The sequence below is a fragment of the Pezoporus occidentalis genome, unplaced genomic scaffold (genome assembly GCF_034315485.1).
Source record: "Pezoporus occidentalis ecotype Australia unplaced genomic scaffold, CSIRO_AGI_Poc_V1 ctg41, whole genome shotgun sequence".
Taxonomy (NCBI): domain Eukaryota; kingdom Metazoa; phylum Chordata; class Aves; order Psittaciformes; family Psittacidae; genus Pezoporus; species Pezoporus occidentalis.
In genome coordinates, this window is record NW_026915736.1 from 422,037 (window position 1) to 444,610 (window position 22,574).

The following is a 22,574-nucleotide window of genomic DNA, read 5'->3' on the forward strand; positions in this document are numbered from 1 at the left end:
TTTATCATTCCATTTCAGTTGAGTGACAAACCATTCAGTAAAGAATATTACATCAGGAAGTATTGGCAAGAAAGAGGTAAAATGATTGTGCTGGGAATCAACTTAAAGAATTCGAAAAATGTTAGAGGAAAGATTAGAAAGAGATTTGCAGAATGTAACTGCATAGAGTAAAATAACACCACAGCACAAACCTGACTGTGGCATAGCCTCCTTTCTAGCCCATGATATTACTACTGCTAATCAGTTTTGCAAGTTCTCCCAGTTTTCTCCTGCATCTAACAATATTGGTGTCTCTGTCTTCTGCCTTAATATATCTGTTTCTGAAGACCTGTAGGTTGATGAGCCTCTCAGGGCTCTGTTTCACATATGAAGGTATTTTGTATTTCTCTCTGTGTGTCTGTGTTTATGTCTGTGTGTAAGGTAGTCTCCATATAGAGGCAGTTACTCCAAAAGATATCTAATTGTCTCACCATAAAATACATATGGTGTCTAATTATGTAAACTATGACATACATGAGAGTAAACTGAAAACATTATCTCTTTCTCAGTTTCTACTGTCATCTGCCTAGGGATTAAAAGTGTCTTTATAACTCCATGTTCAGAGGGTAGTTGGCATCTTCAACCTTTAGCTCAGCCATCCTGAACTTAAGTGTTCAGTTACATACCTGCCAGAGTTCCTAATGGTTTTCCCCAAGTAGTTTGTGGTTTTAAATTGCATTGTTTTATTCTGTATTACCTTCTTTTCTACATGCAGGAATGATCATACCTGCTTGTGGCCAGAGGGAGAAGTATTTTCTGTTTGTTAATATATGCCATTCATTTCACTGTTAAAATATGTGGGGTCACATCCTACCATGCACTTCATCCCTGCTTTGTTCTAAAAACATGGAAGAGAATTTAAAAGTTAGAAAACCATGACAATTTGCTGTTTCACAAAATGTGCTAGTGTTATTATTTAATTGTGAGTGTGGTTCAGGAACTCTCCATATAATCATTTGCATCCATGAGACAATGGAACAGTGGACTAAGCATAGACAAGGTGACTGACTGAACTTCTAGCCACCTTCATGAAGAAGGATGCAGCCAAGTGGTGCAGGAGCTTTCTGGTGGGAGCTCCAGCATACCCTTAAGGTTTCCCAGGCAGCTCCTGCTGTGTTGATAAACAGCTAGGGTAGAGATTCTGGCCCACCAGACTCCCCAAGCAGTTCCTGCTGCAAAATTGATGAAACTACACACAGCAGGTACTTGTAAATAGCCAGTTGAAACTGATGCTGCAGATGCAGAAATGGCGAATTAGGACAGTCCTTTTCACCTCACTAAAGTAGTAAGGATTCATGTAGTTTGGTTAATGAATAGCAATGGATTGATTATGCACAGGCTGAAGGGACCATTTAGGACCATAGGTCAACTGAATGATAAAAACAGTAGTTTGAGAAGGCTCTCACAATCCAGCTGAAGATGCTGTTGTGGGGACACTTGCAATAAAGAGTCCAGAGAGAGACCAAGTATTCTGGTTTAGATAGGTGATTTCCAACAACAGGATTACCCTGTGCCGCATTCCCAGTAATGCATTTTTAACATTCTGTTCTAAGAGTGCCTGTGCACTGCTGTAAAATATCAAAGATAAGGTCTGCCATAAAGTTGTTTTAAATGACACAATTACATGGAGAATAAATACCATCAAAAAATCATAGCATGGTGGTCATGAAGCACCAAATTAAAATTTGCCATTTGAGTTTAAAGCTCTACCTTTTGGGATTCACTGAGTTAACGGCTATAACAGGCCTTGCTACAAGGCATGTTCTGAAACAGCAAGGAAGTAGTCTGGGTATATATATCTCTCCATATATATATACTACATATATATATACACACTATATATATACACACTACATATATTTCCATATATATGTACATACTACATATATATCTATGGTTTGTTTTTTTTAAGGAAAAGTGTTTGTTAATGGAAAACAAATGCAACAAGTGATTTGCAGAATAATTTATTTGCTTTCTCTCATTAGAGAACTGAAAAGATATGCTTTGAAAGACAAAGAATATTTCTTCCATTTTTAAAGGTTACAGCATAACAAGAGGATTTTGTAGGACAATATTGACTTATTTAAGTGGCATTGCTACATGTTTGCACTGTACTGCTTACAGTCATATTTTGTTTCATTAGTAACCCTCTGATGGCTTTTTTTCCGCTTCCAGGCTGTTAACACGTGCTTTTTCTAGACCATGTTATAACTCCTGTTGAAAATTCAACACATGGTCTACAAGATTGGGAAGCAGAGGGGCCACTCAGTGGTGGGAGTCCTCAGAAATAATGTTGACTTTCTGTCTCAGCTGGAATTAACCTCTGTGCTTTGAGAAAGTGCAAATACGGAGGCTGTTTTGCTGTTACATTTGAAACATATTCCACATAGCCAAATACCTGCTCTTGCAGGAGACAACCTGAAATACTTCTGCAGACAGGCTATCAGTGCCTGCAGAAGTATCAGTGTGTGTCTGGCCTGTTTGTAAAGGGCAAGATTTCACATCTCTCTGCATTGTCCATTTTGTTGCACAATCCAGGTTACTCTGCAAGGAAGAGTAACACTTATATGTGTACAATTTTAATATTATTTGCTTCTAACCAAATAGTTTCTATTCATGAAAAGGGTTGGATTTTTAAAATTACTGAAGCATACAGTTTGTGCAGCTATTAGGTGGTCTGTTGTATTAGAGATGTTAAGGTCTCTGGATAATTTCTGTTCATGACAGGGAAAATAGGAGGAGACTGATGAGTCAAATAGCAGAGACTTGTTATCAACAAAACAGTAACTGTAGAGATGTAACACAGTAATTAAAAATGATAGGCTTCCAAATTAAAGCTCATGGCTGGGAAGGTCTGCTGACCTTCTTAGCAACTAAAAAAATCAGTGTCCTTTGAAAAGCTGGATCAGGAAGCAGAAAGAGATGGAGAAATATCTTAGAGGTAATGAGGGGGAGAAGAGGTAAGAAACAAATAATTGATCCCTGGTTTAGATACCGAGACTCAGTTGTGATGTGGTATTCTCTTACATTGCACCAACAATGTTTATGTATGGATATGATAAACAGATCAAGAGGGAGATTTGGGGAGAGATTTCTGGTGGTGCAGGAAAAAGTGAAATAGCTATGAAATAGCTAACTGAGGGAGCCAGTTTCTACATCTGTAAGTTATTTAGAATCATAGAATAGTTAGGGTTGGAAAGGACCTTAAGATCTTCTAGTTCCAACCCCCCTGCTATGGGCAGGGACACCTCACACTAAATCATGTCACCTAAGGCTCTGTCCAGCCTGGCCTTGAACACTGCCAGGGATGGAGCATTCACAACTTCCTTGGGCAATCCATGCCACTGCCTTACCACACTCACAGTAAAGAACTTCTTCCTTATATCTGATCTAAACTTCCCCTGTTTAAGTTTTAACCCATAACCCCTTGTCCTGTCACTACAGTCCCTCAACAAAAATTCAAATCATTGAGCTTCATGGATAGCATCTGCTCAGTAATGACATCAAATTTATTCAGGTGAGCTTTATTGTACAAACCACTGCTCTCATTACAATTTCATCTCTATTTTTTAATAAACTACTACCAAACACAGAAATATTTATATGATTACATAAATTTACAGAGCTGAAAATTGCGAGCTCTGTATGCAGCTGTGTGCACAGAAGAGCACCCTTGGGTATTTAAAGTTCTCTTGCAGTCTTTGATGAAATGCATCATTGAAAAGTCTGGTTTATACCCAGTTGTGACTCACTGCAGGAGGGCAGCTTCCTGTCTTTCCTCTGTTTTTATCACTACAGGCTTTCAGCATTGTTTTCTTTCTTTGCGTCCAGTGTAAAATGCATTGATAAAATAATTTTGTAACACTAGCTTTGTGAAGCACTATGAAGAGCTTTCCATCTTCAGATCACAGTAATAATTTTATATTGTTATTTTTATATATGTACATAAAGAATACATTTAATTATGTTTTGTTTGTTGTTGGTTTTTAATATATATACCACCTACAGTTGGTCTCAACTGTGTCTAAACTGGAAATTTTCTTTAATGCATTTCTTCAGGGTTGGCAAGAGAGCTTCACATGTCTTTGTGAGGATTTGGACTTTGAGATTTATAGGTGAGGGGAAAGAGTGTCTATCAGTGTGCACAAATGTAACTATGTCAAGATCTCATAATTCTTGGAGTTTCATCTCTATACAGACAATTCTGTGTCTGATTGTTGCGCATATAAATATTCAATGCATATACATAAGCATCATAGTCAGACATGTACAAACATATCCCTTTGCTGCTTTGCTTTCCATATTTTGTTGTTGCTATGATTAGTTCTGTCAGACTTCTGATTTAACAACGTGTAGTCAGGCTTTCAGCTGCTCTTACACCTCCCAGACTACATGTACAGCTTCTCTCTTGACATACATTCATTTCTGTTTCCACTTGACTTCTGCCTCAACATCTCCTTGCTTCACTTTGCTTCCATACTATTTTAAGATGCAGTTCCAAATTAGGAAGCATCTTTGACAGGTAACATAATGTTCAGTAACTATTCAGGTAATATCAACATTTTTTTCCCTACTGTTTCAGGATTTTGCTGTTTCAGAAGTGTTATGATTAGGATGATGGAGCAGCACTCTGCTATGTAGGACTACATTCTGAAGAAAAAAATTCCTTGGTGTTAAGCCATATGCTTTTTAAAGACCAGAATTAGCACTTCTAGTGACAGTTATTTTGAAATGCTGTCGTATTCACCTTTGACCTTTCAGCCAAATTTTCAGTGCCTGGTTTTTCCTGACAAAGTTTATACAACTGACAGAATAGGATATGTCAGCTTAGAAACAAGAGTGGTTTGTCCTTTTTCATGTTTAAATAGCTGTACTCCTACTTCATTAAGCAGAGCAGAGAGAGGAAAATAACACAGTGGATCATTAAGAAAAGGTCTCTTCTGTCTTTTAATATTATCAAATTGTTTGTCCAAACAGTAACACAAATGAAGGGCATTTTGTTTGTTGAAAAGCAGTTACATTTTATTTTACAGGGTCACAAGTGGCCTGCTTTGGGAAAAGTATTAGAGGCCAGGAACAGACACTATCAAGGATGGACGTAAAGAATTTTGCAGACTGGTAGCCTGCAAGAACCATGCCACCTGACAAGAGCTATGGGGTGAAGAAGGAGGCAGGGCCATACTATTCTGCATTGTGGTGCCTGAGGGGTAGAAGTGACCCACGAATGAGAATCACTGTTGCATAGGCATGGCACCAAAGATGAACTACAAATATACCATGAAGTCTTCATGATTTATTGTGAAATTACCAGAACAGGAAGACGTTCTTCAGAGGCCACAACAAATGATCATGTTTTCCGTGAAATTCAGAGAGTTTTGGACGTCACTGTCGAAATTGGTAGACACTAAAGGCGTTTGAAAAATCTGCTTCTGTATTGTCAACTAAGTGCTGATAAAATCCTTGATTACCCTATTTTGGTCTTAGGTGGCAAAATACAGGAAGTAAGAGTAGCAAAAAGAATAAATTACTGGGTTTCTCTTAGAGCACAGCCTTCTAAATTATAGCTTGTTTTGTTTTGTAAAGCTGGCAAAAGCACAAGGATTTGGGGAAAGAAGGATGACCTAGATAAGAAAATCATCAACATGAGATCAACACTGAGGTATCTAGATAGTAGAATCTGCCCCAGAGCAGAAAAAAAGAAAGAAATCGTAAGACTGATACACACTTGCATTGATTTAAAAAAAAAATTGCTGTAAATAACAGTACTTTCCAGTTCCCATTTAACAGCCACACTGGTGTAAATGATTTAACTATTTATGTGGATTATTGCATTGCCCTTCGTTTTCAGTACTTTTTTATCCATAGTTGCATTATCATTCTGTAAAAGCCTGGGAGAAGGGGGAAGTATAGTTTGCCTCCTGCCAGTGTAACTCAAAGGAAAAGTCTGGACATTGAACTGTTTCTGTGTTTAGTATTTTTAGCACATCTTTGGTTTCTTTAAAGCTAGTTCTGTAGAATTCATTGAGCTAATTATTGCAGGTTCATCCAGAGATTCTGTGTCACTGGAACCCAAGGTAGACACTTCAACAGAACAGGAGCCTTTGAGATAAGACATGCATAATGTTACATATCACTGTTGATAGACCATGTAAACATGAGTGTGTAAATGCCATATAATCCTCTTGTGCCACATAACCCACTGGCTGCAGTTGAACAGGAATCCCTATGTCAGTATTTTTCACAGTCTTACTGCTTATTCTGTCATAAAATGAAGCTTATGAAACAAACCCAAACCTAATCCATTCTGTTGGCACTCAGTCTTTTCTAAATTGTCTTACATCTTTCCAGAAATTCTCCTAGAGACCCTCTTACCGTAAAAAAAAAGGAGCAGAAGTGTTACTTCTTCTCCATTTACCATTTTCCCACTGCCTTCTGCAGCATACTAGTGTTCATTCCTGATGTATCTGTGATCCATTGAAACTCCACATTGTTCCCTGTTCTGTTGTGTAGAGACTGACCCTCCACTTGTATCTGTTAATTTGATTATCCTATCTGAGTGCATTTATCCCTTTTTAATTGCATCTACTTCCATACTCTTCCCAGGATAATTCCTAAGTTCAAGTCTGGCCTGCCAGCCCCTTTCCTTCTCCTTTCACATCAGTATTAAGTTCACTAAGCATTCTCTTTTTTCTTTCATTCAAGTCATCAGTAAAGAACTGAGCAGCACAGACACCAGGGCAGATTCCTGCAAAACCAGGTTCCTTCTATTTTTAAACTCCATTGTGACAGCAGCCCTTTGATAACCAGTCTGTCTTGGATTATGCTCTTCTAACAGTTTTGCATCTCCCAAGTATTTTGTCTAGACTACATATTCTTTAGGTAGCTTATGAAAATACAACAGGAGACAGTTTCAGAAGCCTGGCTGAAGATACATGGTATTTACAGCTTGTCATCTTTCCAAAAGCTGTAAAAGCTTATTTTACATTAGTCTGACAATATTTATCCTTGAAAAATCAAGTTGGCTGTTACTCATCTGTTATGTTCTGCATGCTTCCAACTTGTTTGTTTGATTAGGAAACAAAAGGATCTATTGGCTCTCAGCAGACACCATTTGGAACTGATAGACAAAATAAGATCGATTGCTCTGCCAACATTCATACCAAGAGATTTTGAAGGGTGGCACTCAGAACTTCAGCAGGGCCTATGGCTGACTTCTGCACACTCAAAGGTATCAATCCAATAAAAAGCAGTCTTAGCTAGATCAGCCCATGTAATACTAATTTACAAAGTGTATTTGTTTCATCTGTATCACCCCACTCTCTCACCCCAACAGTCTCTACTCTGTTGTAGAAGAGACTATGCATCCTCTCCCTTATTCCCCTTTGAGGGAGTTGCAAACCTGATACAGTGCAGGAGGATAAAAAGAAGATGAAGAAGAACTTCTGTCTTAAACTAATTTTCATTTCCAGATTTAAAGAACAGATAGTAATATATATGCTGCTTCACATTGCCTGCAACTTCACTGACCCATTCCTGGTTCATCTAATCCAGGTATTTTCGTAAATCTTAATTTCCTTTACTCACAAAAGGTGTTTCTAGGTACAAAATATTATTTCATACAGATCATCTGTGGTAATTTATCTCATGTCTTTTAGTGTTTCTTCACACTATCCTTTTCTTATCTGGCTATAACTGCTTCAGCCAATGCATCTTTAAATGTTCAGTGTGGGTTTGGTTTTAGTCAGTTATGCTAGCAGTTTTGCTAGCATTAGGAATTATTTTCTCCTGATTTTTAAACCTGTAAACTCAGACAGGGATAGAAAGTAAGTGAAATTAGAATCTCTTTTGCTTCTGTGTCTACAGCAGTAATGAAATGGCAGAGGTCATCTCTGGGATCCTCCTGTACAATCTACAATTATGTTCTCCTAACTGAATTTCCTGAGGAACTCTGCTGCCTCATGTTTGTCTAGGTATAGCTGATAGAGACATGCAGCCAAGCGTAATAACAGTAATTACTCAGTAATTTAATAGAGCACTTGTAATGACCGAGATGTGAATCCTACTTCCTTATCCCTGCTCCCAGGACTTCATCCAATCACTAGGTTAAAAAAAAAGATAAAAATCTCAGCAACAGAAATATCCAAACTTAAGAAACAGCTCATGGGATAGAGATCAGAATGTGTGGTGGGAATCCAAATTTCTTAACCATGCCAGTATTAGAAGCAGTTTGCAGAGCAGCAGTAGGAAGGCAGAAGAATGGAGAAATGCTAAGTATTTAAGGAAGATCTGCAGGAGGCAGAAGTATAACCATGGAATGTAGTGACAACTGAATTAACTAAATACCATAGTGTATATAAAACACAGTTATTTTGTTTGGAATATCTTTCTGTCTCTGTGGATAACTGTCGTGGTTTAAACCCAGCCGGCAACTCAGAACCATAGAGCCGCTCACTCGCTCCCCCCTTCTTCCTTGCTCTGCTCCCAGAGGGATGGAGAGGAGATTCAAAAGAGAGTTAAGAACAGTCCAGTAACTACTGCTGCTACCACCAATAATAATAATGATAAGGGAAATAACAAGGGAAGAGAATACAGCAGCTCACCACCCGCCAACCAATACCCAGCCCAACCCGAGCAGCGATCTAGCCCTTCTGGGTAACTGCCCCCCGTTTATATAGTGGGCATGATGTGCTGTGGTATGGAATACCTCTTTGGTCAGTTTGGGTCAGGTGTCCTGTCTCTGCTTCCTCCTGGCTTCCCCTCCTCCCTGGCACAGCATGGGACTCAGAAAGTCCTTGGTCAGAGTAAACATGACTGAGCAGCAGCTGAAAACATCGGTGTTATCAGCATTGTTCCCAAAAACACAGCACTGCACCAGCTATTAAGGAGAAAAATGACTGCTACTGCTGAACCCAGGACAGTAAGATAATGGATGTCACTTATAAAACTAAACAGATAGCAATATAATTAATGCACTTTCTCACAGTGTATCTTAAGTAACATGACAGTCACCCGAATGAGTGCTTGCACTGTCTTCACAAAGTAAAGAAATGTCCCAATCGATTCTGGTGATCATTGGTCTGGGGTTTGCTGGGATTGCCAGACTGGATCCCGCATAGAGCTTTGATGGGAACACCAAGGAACAAAGAGAGAGATGTGTTGCTGGATCCATACTGGTTTGGATCACACATCTGCAGTGTGCCCAGAAAAACCTGTAATCCTGTCAGGATTGTATGTGAAGGGAGCCTATAGGGATGCTGGGGAGGGACTCTTCATTAGGGACTGTAGTGATAGGACAAGGGGTAATGGGTTAAAACTTAAACAGGGGAGGTTTGGACTGGATATAAGGAGGAAATTCTTTCCTGTTAGGGTGGTGAGGCACTGGAACAGGTTGCCCAGGGAGGTTGTGAATGCTCCATCCCTGGCAGTGTTCAAGACCAGGTTGGACGAGGACTTTGGTGAGATGGTTTAGTGTGAGGTGTTCCTGCCCATGGCAGGGGGGTTGGAACTTGATGATCTTAAGGTCCTTTCCAACCCTAACTATTCTATGATTCTATAATTCTACGATTTGTTGAGCTAGAAATTCGGACTGATGATGTCTGAAACTCAAGACTTTAATGTGACAAAGACCACTTGGGTTTTGGGTTGAAGATGTCAGTAGCTGTGAAGATTCACTGCGCATCTTCAAATGCTTGCGGTGCTATGAAATGATGTGTTTGGGGGTAGTTTATGATGTTAGATGTATTTTAGGTAGAAGTTTATTTTTTGAGAGTGACTAGTCAGTACAGCTCCTTATTGTTGTTTCTGACATGGGGGAAGTACAAAACATTTGCTGATGTGAGTACAGTGAGTAGAGGAAAGACACTCAGCTTTGCTCAGAGACAAAAGACTCTATTCCTGGAAAATGTAATGCCAAAGGCCTTTTGGATTTTAGATAAGAGTATAAGTTTTTGTATATAGTATAAATTGATGTAAAATTAGGAGAATATTTTTGATCATTACTTTTCAGAGTGAAATTCCAGTATGAAGGAAAACAGATCACAATGCCTGATTCTGATGCCTGATAATTACAGTTTAGGCAGACAGGGATGGAGTTACTCTGCAACACTGTTTATCATGGCTTGAAGCAAGAATGATTAGATTTGAGAGGCTTAGATCTCCCTTTCACAAATCTGCAAAACCCGTGGTGTCCTACTACTTAATGCGGTCCAGCTTTATTTTCTTTTTACGATTGTATCTTTCAAGAAACATTTATGCAAAGCCTGTTTTTCTCCTACAGCTTTGTGGAGATATTCTAAACTGATTTTGTTGTACCCAATCCACCTACATTCCTTCTATTTAGACTTAGATGGATGATTCCCAAGTTATTCATGGTCTTCCCAGTTTCTTTACTGGGTAGAGCAGGTGATATAAGAGAACAATCCATCAGTATCTTGGAGGCATATAATTGCTCATAAATACAGTACTTTATGTTTCATCTTTGTTTTCATAGCCTTGAATGGGGCACCAGCTTACATAGCTAGTAAGGCTTTATGCTTGGACATAATGAAGTGTGAGAAAAATAAATTAGACTTCCCATGCAGTGAATCCAGATCAGGCATTCAGAGTCTACTGTAGGCTGTGAACCCAATTAAATTATTGGGAAAGAATTTCAGTAGATGTAGTAACTGAGTGTGCAAGACGGAGTTTGGCTTTAAAAATTAGAGACTGGAAACAGGGAGAAACAGTAAGAGAACAGTGACTAAAAAATAACCCAACAAGTTTCATGGATGCCATAGCATCATGAACATCCATTCTAAGAAACTGGAATTCATGTTGTAGAAGAGGGAAAAGGTGGAGAACTCCATGAAGGAGAAATTTTGTGGTGCTGTTGACCAGCAGATGGTACTTGGTGGGAAGGCTTTTTTTAATCTGTCTCAGCATCTGCTGCAGGTGCATGAGTTAAGCTAATCTTAAGCTTCTGCATGCAGATCTGCATTATCTCTACTAATTTGGTTATTTTTAACAAATACCACAAAAAAGTACCACAGGAGTCTCTCAGATTAGGCAGGGATTCTTCAACACTTGGTGGGGGAAGATCATGGACTGTATCTGTAGAAAGAAAGGGGAGTCAGTACAGTGATATGGAGAGAGAACTAAGTGAAGCATCTGAAAAAAAATTCCAGGCAGTGAGACGAGTAGCTCAGGAAAACAGCCTCCTCTACAAAGTGTTTTTTCATACTTCAAACTTGCAAGACAAAACACAAGTAAATATAAAACTGGTAGGAAGCCACATGATGGCTGGGGAAAACATTTAATGGACTTTATGCATCTCTGACATCTGGATTCAGGGAGTTAATCTGAGCTAGTGGCATTCTGAATATGCTGATCTGGTGTTAAATTGTGAAAACTGGGAATTCACAAAATGCACAGCTTCACTGATAACATTAGAAGGCAGCATGCACTGAAACTGGTACTCATTCGCCGAACAACATGAAACTTTGTTAAATTTAAAATAATCAAATTGTTGGACTGGAAGAGACCTCAAGAGGGGACTTAAATCATCCCACCATTCATAACAAATACCTGTCTAGTCTTGTCAAGTGGTGGAGACACCACAAGCTCCTGGCTGCTCTGTTCTGGTTTCTCACCATCTCAGCACCTCACCTGAAACTTCTTTTCCCAAATAAAAGCTCAGTACTACCTCCCCTATCCCATACAGCTCCATGAAGCCCAATTGAGGACTGTTACCATGTCTATCCTACAGGCTCTCCTGCTTATGCTTCCTCCTTTGCCCCACTGCTAATTTTCAAATTTCTAAATCAAATTAAGCGTCTAAGCCCTTCAGTCATTCCTTATTCATTATGTTTATGACATGTCTAACCATCCAACTGTGTCAAAACTTTTGTCATGGAAACCCACACAGAACTCCAACTGCAGTCCTAATAAAACTGAGAAATCAAAAGGAAAACTTTTTTACCCATGTACCACACAGTGGCACCTGCTACTTTCCTAACAGCACTACCTCATGGTGTTCAGACTGACTGACCCATGTGGTAATTCCTGTGTCTTTTTTTAAAACAAGTTTATCGGCTATCTCTCTCTCTCTATGCAGTTGATGGTTTTTGTCAAAATCTAGAGTGTGCAGTTGTAGCTTTAGAAATTTCATCCTGTTTTTTTTTTCCTGTCTGTTGCTTCCATTTGTTTGGTGATTCAGCAGATCTGGTGTGCTCTCCCAAGTGTTCTTTCTAAAGTGTCCAGTGGGTAATAATTGCAAAACATCATTATGCCATACCCCAAGGCAATTAAGCCTGTACTTTATGTAAAAGGATCTGGATTTTATGTGAAGGTAAAAAAAGGAGCACAGATAGTTCTTCTTGGTTGTATAGCAAAGGAGACCTCTTTGTATGTGTAACTTACCATGCTGGTTTTTCAGCACTCTAATATAAGGCTGAGGCATTCTTAAACACTATTTTGAAGTATTTGTTTCAAGACCTAGCTGTGGTTTGTAGCTCATAAGCATCCTGCCCCACATTTCTTACAGAATGTAGCAGAGAAGGCCTTGAACCGTTAGTGCAGTCAGGTGGCAAATAGAGCAGAAGTCTTAGTCCTCATTCCTGAGTGTTCCTCTAATGGCTCTCACAGTGACCGTTTTTGTGGTGGGAAGAAATGCTTTGTTTTAATTTGTTTGAAATACCTTTCTTGGGTTAGAATTGCTTCATTCTCATTAGCTAGATCCTCTGAGGGACTTGCACAGGTACAAGAAAATTGCTGGTTTAATTTACCAACTTCACCCTCAAAATACCCAGTCAGTATATCTTCACATATCAAAAAAGCTGCTGGCTGATATTAACAAGAATTTCCTAAGCATAAGTTACTTGCACTGCTATGCCCTCTCGCCTTTCCCCGCTGCTTTAATTCTGGGTTGTGTTCATCTGTTGTGTTATTTGACTGGAAGTCTGGGTTGTAATTTTGCAGGAGGGTGCTGGACTGCTTATAGTTTGTAGAGCAGAGCTTGTAAATTGATGTGAGGCCTTCAGGAATTAAATGTCTGCATAAAACTGAAAGTACTCCTGTCAAAGATGTTGAAATGAAAGTTAAACTTACTTAGCAGGATTGCTGACTTTATACATGTGTGAAATAAAATTGTTATTTAGTTTAGCTGAAGTATTTCAGCATTGAAGAAGCTGAAGCACAGGAAAATATGAAGATTGGTTGTACATATTGCCTACATTAGGTATTCACATTTTGTCTTGGGTTCTAGAAACAGTCTCATGGAATTAAGTAAGTGTTTTGGGTTGGGGGGTGTACAGAAAAAGAAGCTGGCTTCTTGACAAACCGTTCACAAGAACTTCATAGTTGTTCGGCTGGGGAGGTTGGGGAAGGAAGAGAAACCCCAAAAAAAAAACACAACCAAAAATCAAACAACTATATTTCTGACCAGATACCCATAATGAGTCTCCAAATACATTCCTGGGCTGAACTTTCTTCGAACGTATTTACTAGAAATTTTTCTGGAGGGGAAAGGCACATAAAATTCATATAACCATGGGAAAAGGAAACGCCACAAGTAGTCTTCTAAAATCCCTATCCTATCCTTAGGATTTGACATGTGTTGTGCTTCCAATATGAAAACACAGTGACATCTTTCTGGTACTTCTGCATCCACTTGATGCCAAACAGTACCAATTTGTGGGGCATGAAAACAAAACAGTTGGGGCGGTGGGGATTTAATTAATACTGTTAATGTTACTTCTGTGGTTTAATTATTTAGTAGAGTTCTTCTGTGCCTAACTTGCATGGATATGATTTATTCCCAATTTTTTGAATAATGTAAGAGGGCTCTTTGTTTCATTTGAAGGGGAAGAGGACCACTGAAGAACACATCTGATGTAATTAATGCAGCAAAAATGATTTCAGAGTCGGGATCAAGGATGGATGTCCTAGCACGGCTGATTGCCAATCAGGTAGGTTATTGATGCAGCAATGCATTAAACTGCGTCACAGATTAATCCATCTGCAGAACCCCTAACACTTAAAAAAGTCATTTACAAAAGTGCTCGTGACATTTTTACTGTCTGGTCTTTTTCTTCTCAATTTTTGAATACGTAGATCCTGTCTTAATTGTATGTGTGGATTCTCTTCATACATATCAATGTGTCTGTTTAAATACACTTATGAACTCACATAAATGTCTTTGTACATATATCACAGATGTGTATGTGCATTTATGTATTTATCTCCACGTGTATTTGTACATACAGGTATATTTGTGAGCTCCTTTAAGCTATGAATGCAAAATTTTAGACAGATACATGAATATATAGTGTCTAAATATATACATATATTCATACCTCCTTAGAGCTATGAATGCAATATTTTAGATGTACAGTCCATTTTTCCTTCGGTAAATTACCTAGAAACAACTGTAATTGTTTCAGGTGAGCCAGCTTAGAAGTGGAGTGTTGCACTGGCATAGAATTCTGCTGAGCAGGCTTAGACATGTGCTAGGCCTCAGCAAGGCTAGTAAGGTTACTGACTTTGCTTCTTTTTTCTTTGAAATGACTTATTTTTCACCCTAATCTCCCTTTGTAGTTACAGAATCTGTACTTCTGGTGTACCTAGTTTTATCTGTCTTCCATTGCTATCCCCCCAACACTGGCCATTTCTTTGAAGTACTGATGTCAAATGGTTTTCTATGTAAATATCCTTCTGGATAGTCACAGTTTTGGCCTCTGCATGCCTGCAGTCTTGAGGTGATTTTTTTTTCCATTTAAAAGAAATATGTACCATCATCAAATGCAGAGCGGAACAATAAAGTCTGCTTTATTTTCATTGAATTTTAAATACATCAGCTCAAAAAAAACCATCAGAATACCTAAATCAGATGTATGTAAATCGATAAGCATGCTCATGTTCCTGGCTAGGACAACTCCATAGTAGCTTAGGAAATTAATATACCAAGCAACTTGCCACATGCAGCCTGCTTTGTTAAGTAAGGTTGGTGGTTTTAGGGCCAGACAATACCAGAAGAAGAGTGTAGTGAAACGTCAGTGTGCAAGTATCAAATCTAAAGCATGTACACATTCCTAGGCTTTGTAACTGCCTTTTAGGCCAAGGGCAGCATGCAGGTCACTGCGTTCCACACCCTTACATACTGTTTCTCTTCCATTCACTTTAATTTTCATATACAGCCTTTGTTTTTCTAGTATCTATGAAGCAGCAACAATCTGTTAGTTTTTTCTACCGTATGTGCCTCTGAATTCCAGATAACAAGACAAAGAACTTATATTTTCCATTTGTACAATTGTGATCTGATTTGTGGAAAAACAAGGTAAAATGTTGTTAAGTCCCAATTTGTGATCTTGACAGATATTCTTCCAGCACTTACCTCTTTTCAAGAGCATGGGAGAATGGCTCCTTTCAAGCTTTTACCAGTTACAAATTAAAATTCTAACCCATCACTGCTCCATTGCAGAAAACAATATGGTATCAAAGCTGAAGATGAGCAAGGGTCACAATCTCTTGCTCTTAGAATAGGGAATCTAGTCTCACTGTGTCACTTCTTTCCTAAAATTTTCCTTTTTCTGTGTTACTACAATGACTGCAGACCAGAAACATGGACAAATTAGTATGAGCAAAAAGTAGCCATGAATCATTAGTACTAATAATGTGTGTGACACATTTCCCAGCAGCTGCTGGGAAACATCAGCTGCTGGAATGATGTGACACCATACTAGTTATTGTAACCCTTTTATTGAATTCACTCAAATTATTTCCATATGACCTAGCTGAGAACCTTGCACATAGTTGATACCCTTGATCCACCTGACCCCTGGTATTTATTCCCTGTGGTATCTTGTATGCATCAAAAATACACTGTTAGAGGTGTTGCTTGTATTTTAGATGTTATTTCATGCTGTATGTATTAGAAGCAAATTAGCATATACAATTTAAAAAAAACCAAACAATTGAACCAAAGCAGCCCTTCCAGTACAGCTGTGGTGAGTACAAGTACAAGCATTGCTAGCTGTGTGTCAAACATAGTATAAAAGAGAATCTTGCCTTTATTCTTCCTATTACGGAGATGCTTAATACTATCCTCTCATTCCTCTGATGGCCAGAAATCCTTTAACTTCTCTAACCTGTTTTGCCTGTGCCAAGTCATCCGTTAACTTATAAAGCTCTTTCCTCATTGTGTTCTTTTTTAATCTCCAAGGTATTTGTAAAGACCAGTAATTCCTTTTCTCAGCTATTACTTTGCTAAATTTCCTATGCCCTGCTTTCTTGGGGTCCTAAAATAAAATAAACTACGTTCTTCTGGGCTGCCTGATAGCTGTTCTCTGAATATGGTCCAAACTGAAGGAGCTCTTCAAGAATCCGGTGCCCAAACTGGAACATAAATTCCAAGGAGGCTTTATGAGTGCCTTTCTCAGTGGCATTAATGCTTTTTAGTGGAGTATTGCACCTATTGCCTTTTAATAACATCTAAATTATGTGGAAATTTTATTCCGTGCAAAAATGAATTTGTATGCTCTGTTTCAAAAGTGAAAAGACCTCTACACTGTACCAGTTTCAAGTAACTTCCTGCACATACTTTTCACCACTTTTTCACCACTTGCTATTGAGCTTAGGCTGCCCTGTAAGTCTGATACTGTCATTTAATTAGGCCACATCACATTACTGTTCACAGTCATCCCATGACTGAACTATTACTCTGCCTTTGCAGTTAACAGGACAGGCTTTTATAACCCCCTCTTCGTGTGTTTGAAGGAAAGGGACACAGTGTGGTACAATTAGCAGAATGTTACATTTCAATCCATATTGACAGCACTTTTAAGATGACTCAGTGTTAAGAACTGTGAAAATAATCACAGTACAGCATCAGCATAAAACTAGGCAGATTAATCACAAATAAACTGATAATAAATTTAACAACTTGGTAATTTCCACTGTCAAATGGGATGTTCATAGTGGAACTTTTTGCTGCAGTCCTGGATAAAGGCAAGGCTATGCAGGTGTCCCAAACCCATTACCAAGTTGGAGCTTCCTACAGGCTTGTCTGCTGCCATACATAAGCTAGGCGTAAACTATGGCCAAGGGATTTGTGCACTGCAGCACAGCCCAGGTCTGGCCCTAGTTCACAGGTCAGCTGCTGTGTGGGTTCCAGCTCCTCAATGTACAGTGGTCTCTTGGTCAGGATCAATACATTAAGGCAATGAAATGTTAAAGACTTCCAATCTGGAAGTGTAGGGCTCAATATGAAACATCTATATTCTGTAGAACCAGGCAGTCTCCTGACTTAGCTGATTCCATGTACTTCAAAAATTTTTACCTGAAAGTAAAATGAAAAAGACATCTAAAATGATAAACTGATAAATACGATGCAAGCAGATGTGCCAAAAAGATGTTTTGATTACAGGATCATCTTACCTAAAAGATTGCAGTTAACAAATAATTGCAATAAATTACACATTTATAGTAGTGGGTCTGTGTGTGATTATACCCAGTATTAATCACCATAAAGACAGCTTCAGATTATAAAGAAATGCTACAGACTTTGTTAGCAAAGGGATGAAATTATAGTGAAGCAAGAACAGCATTGCTATAATCAGACTTTCCTGCAGAATTGTTTGTCTTGGCACTGCTGTGCCAGTGGCTTTTTCATTTGGATTGTTGAATGCTGGTTTCACTGTGATTTTAATCACTGCACGATTAATCAAATCATATGGAAGTTTCTGTGGATATTATCTCTATTAGGTAAAACATCGCGGCATATTCTGAATGGAAGTCAGTTCTGATCCTGTTGTTATGGAGAGCCCTTGTTAATACTCCACTGTCTTAAATATGTATGGAAAAGAACCTTGCATAATTTGCCAGGATCTCTAGCTAAGAACGTGAGGCATTAAACTGGTAACCATCAATTACCTTTGGGATGATTAAACTCAGAATTTATTAACTGTCCTTCTGTTGCAGCCTAGTGTTTGGTTTCACTAGTGAGCAACTTGTACCAGATGCTTCTGAGCAATATGTAGAGGATTCCTTACAAACTATCCTCTCTACACAGTACATTTCTTCCTAACATTTGTTTAAGGTTGATTTGGATATGGTGGAATTTTTTTTTTAGTACACTATCCTGCTAAAAATAGTGCAGAATTCTTATCTTTACCCCTGTAAATGCCTCTTCTTTCTACTGTGTTGGTCCCTGCCATGATCATACGGTCTTGCAAAGTTTCATGGGTAATGTACATAAAAATGAGCACACTTGGTCAGACCCTGTAGATTCACTTAGGCCGATGTCCTGTTGCTGACAATAGTCAATAGTGAACATCTTCAGAACTTGGCTAGATAATGGCATGCATTTCATGATTCTTCCACAATATGGTTTCCCAACCTCCAGCAGCCATTCAAGAGTTTACTTAACCAAACCTAGTTTGGTGCACTTGATACATTAAACAGTCCTTGGTATTTTTTTCTCATTAATTTGTCCAGCAACCTTTTTAACCTGTGTAACCTTTTAGTATAACCGTCCTGCAACAAAGATTTCTGAAACTTAACAACAGTGTTAAAAGCCACCTCCTTTTGTTTTCAACTCAGGCTAGTTACTTTTAATGACCTCTTGTAGTGGAGGAAAGAACACCTGTCTTCACAAAAATCTCTGTTGTCCTTCTGGTTTTCTACGTGCCTTGTAGTGGGCAAGGGAGAGGAAAGATGCATCATACCTACACTAAGTAGAAAAGTTGTGGGTGTACCACAGAGTTTACAGTTGCATAATTACATTCCAGAAGTCTTTTCCTAATAATGCCTAGCATTTACCTTTTTTGAATCTACTGAGCACTGAACAGTGTTTCCATATTTTGGTTTTGAGTGGCAGTTTCTTGGTCTTTGATGCATGTCATCTTTAGCATTCCTAAAATGTTACACATTTCTTCTCTATATGGTATGTGAGTAAGATAGATAGTAAATGTGACTGGCCTGCCAATATTATGAGAGAGTACTATATAATAAGGTTAAATTATTCTTGTCTCTGACATTCTGTAATTGACATTGTCACTATTTGAAATGGATGAGACACCATTTAAGCACGCTGTCTGCCCATCTCTTGGGTTTTTTGGGGCGGGGAGAGAGATCATGCTGTATTTAAGAAAAAGAAAAAAAAAGAAAAAGAGGAGCAAGCATCTCTCATTGCAGGGAATACACCCTGGTTTTATATAATTAATTCTGATGTTTAAAGGGATTACAGTTGCATTTGACTGATAGGACAGATTTTTTGATTAATTAAATAACAATGACTATTCCAGTTTTCAAAGCAATCTAAACTTTCTAAACTGCGATACTAATATTTAAATACTGGTTTGTGCAGTTCTTAAAGCAGTGTTGCGTAAGGAAGAAGCAAAGGCATATTTTAGTATAATTTTCTGTAATATGCTAACACTTTGAAAACATCACACATAAGAAAGAGATGATGTCAAGAAACTTTTCTGGTTTTCTTCTAAATTTTGCGAAAGTACAGAAAATATTTTAGTAATGGATCTAGTAGAACATGAGGTAGGGACTGACATTACGTAGAATCATAGAATAGTTAGGGTTGGAAAGGACCTTAACATCATCTAGTTCCAACCACCCTGCCATGGGCAGGGATACCTCACACTGAACCATCTCACCCAAGGCTCTGTCCAACCTGGCCTTAAACACCGCCAGGGATGGAGCATTCACAACTTCCCTGGGCAACCCATTCCAGTGCCTCACCACCCTCAGGGTAAAGAATTTCCTCCTTATATCCAACCTAAACTTCCCCTGTTTTAAGTTTTAACCCTTTAACCTTTGTCCTGTCACTACTGTCCCTAATGAAGAGTCCCTCCCCAGATCCTCACAGGCCTCCTTCAGATACTGGAAGGCTGCTCTGAGGTCTCCACGCAGCCTTCTCTTCTCCAGGCTGAACAGCCCCAACTTTCTCAGCCTGTCTTCATATGAGAGGTGCTTCAGTGCTCTGATCATCCTCATGGCCCTCCTCTGGACTTGCTCCAACAATTCCATGTCCTTTTTTATGTTGAGGACACCAGAACTGTACACGGTACTCCCAAGTGAGGTCTCACGAGAGCATTTAATTCATATTAAGTAAGTAATTTAAAATAGTTCATCCTACTCTTCGTTATTTATTACCTTTTCCTATGTCTAAAACATGGACTGCTTTCTTTTACCGAACATAACTGCATGAAGAGTGGAATTGTCACACCCCCATTTTAAACAAGTATCCAGTTTCTTCAGCAACGCCGGTAGTTTAGGTACAGTATTTCATGAATTAAATAGAATTAGTGCTTTTTCTGAATTCTGGTAGGTTTTGGATTTAAATCCATTGACCACAATTCCATAAGACTCAAAAGTTTAAATAGCTATACAAACCCATATATGGCTGTTGCCACTGCAGTTGGTGGTAACATATTTTTCTTAATACACAAAGCTGAACACAATCTTCATCAAAAGGCAGTAACCATATTTCTAATGTAAGTACGCACACAGGCTAAAAATATGTCTCTGAAAAACTTGTAGGGATCTATTTATTATTTATTGTGCTCACTTTTTACAGCTGCGGTAGCACAATAGGGACTTACCATTCACCTTAAGATCCCTTACTCTGCCAGAGAAAGCAGCTTTAGAACAAATGCATAACAGGCTTAAGTGTCTAGCCTGGTACTCACAGAATAGTATTTTCCCTCCCAGTACTCCAGATATTTAGGGAGTTCAAAGAAATGAGGGTGGAAAGATGCTATTTTTATTAAAAAAGTCCTATGCTATTAAAAGTATTGAAATTGGTGTTTTCTGTAAGACATTTTTATTGCCCTATTCCCCCTGTTACAGAAGATCTGTGAATTGAGTTGAATAAATTCTGGATGGAATACAAAAAAATAGATTGTACTATAAAATTAGGCATAATTTCCTATAAATGATAACATTGCTGTTGTAGGTATGTTCCTAAAAAGAAAGCATAACCTCTCAGGAGTTGAAGGGAAAATAACTATTCCATACATTAACAAATTTGGTTAGAAATATTCCTAAGGTAAGCCCAGCACTGTTTAAAGAAAAAAGTTAATATGGAAAAGTGCAGGATTATTCTGAACTTCTCCAATTATTTTGTTAAAAAGATTCACAGAAGGAATGAACTGTGATCTGCCACAGCTGCAGTGAAAAGCAAGGCTAGATTGGTGTACAATTTGAATACTCCTCAGTGAAATATTAACATAACGTTTCAGACAAAATTTTGAATCAGCAATTGCTGAAATGCTTTATTAATTGTTCTTTTCTTAATCCTCAGTGTCCAGACCAATCATGCAAACAGGATTTGTTGGCTTACCTGGAACAAATCAAGCTGTATTCTCATCAGCTCAAAATCTGCAGCCAAGTTAAAGCAGAAATACAGAATCTAGGTGGAGAGCTCATCATGTCTGCTGTAAGTAGAAAAATGGCATAAATTACTCTGTCAAGCAAAATACATCTTAAATTTCAGTTGTGCTTTCCCGTGCTTGCAAGATGTTCCAGTGTAGCCCTGAATTACTTGCTTTATTTCTCACTGTTTTTCACACTGACTTAACACAGAGCATCTGAGGCACTGAAACATAACATTTGGTGTCTTAAAAGGAGTAGTAATCACTTGCAGTTATTTTTCTTTTAAATTCTCAAAACATACTATTCTTCACTGTTACTCTGGAATAATTCAATATAAGAACTGTAACCCATTTTAAGATTGTGGCTCATTTATTTACATATTTGAAGCATGCGTGTGTGTCTGTACCCAAAAAATAAATCCCCAGGTTCACTTCCAGTTCAGAAGAAAGTGATAAAAGACAGTCTACATCTCTATAGAAATAAAGAAAATTAAAATTAAGAGCAAGTAGTCTGAGCAGATTTCTTCACTGTGCATTAAGAGTCATTAGCTCCATTACAACTAAGTATCATTAGCAGCAGAAAAGATATTGTTTATGATTTTGTGGAACTTTTCTGTACTTGTCCTCAGCACAAATCTGATCCCAGGCATTCATATATTATTCATTAGCATTATTACTTGTAGCATATGGGATTATGATTTCAAGACATAAAATCTGCTAAATGGTACGTAAGCCAGATAACAAAATCTTCCCAGCCCACATTCTTATTATTTAAATACTTCACTTTTTATGATGATTTCATATTCACATAGCATGGAATGTATGTATCACTAAAACTACTAGTACATTTTATATGGTTTATAAAATAATCAGAAATTAAGCCTCTGCAGCTGATGTAAGATCTGAAACATTAATTTCTGTAGACCATTTTTGTTGGTACAGTCAAATGAAAATTCAGAGGTCGTATTTAAACCTCGTGCAGAACTTACAGGTTAGTAATTTTGAATTGAATGTATACCTTCTGAAGCTAATACTTATTTTCACTGGGGTTGTAAATTAATCAAGTTTAGATGCATTATGTTTCTTCTTCCTTTTACCAACAGCTGAATGAGCAGAGTGAATTAATAAAGTCAAGTCTCATTTTTTCATGCCCTCTGTGCATACATCCTCTGCTGT

General features: G+C 38.2%; 1 protein-coding gene across 1 annotated transcript in view; it reads left to right on the forward strand.

The window, feature by feature from the left end:
* CTNNA3 (catenin alpha 3) overlaps positions 1-22,574 on the forward strand; it is a 453,492-nt gene that overhangs the window by 418,284 nt on the left and 12,634 nt on the right. Inside the window, exons 14-15 of the mRNA XM_062633965.1 lie at positions 13,877-13,982; positions 21,329-21,463. Coding sequence (XP_062489949.1) covers positions 13,877-13,982; positions 21,329-21,463 — 241 coding nt within the window. The remainder of the gene's footprint in view (positions 1-13,876; positions 13,983-21,328; positions 21,464-22,574) is intronic.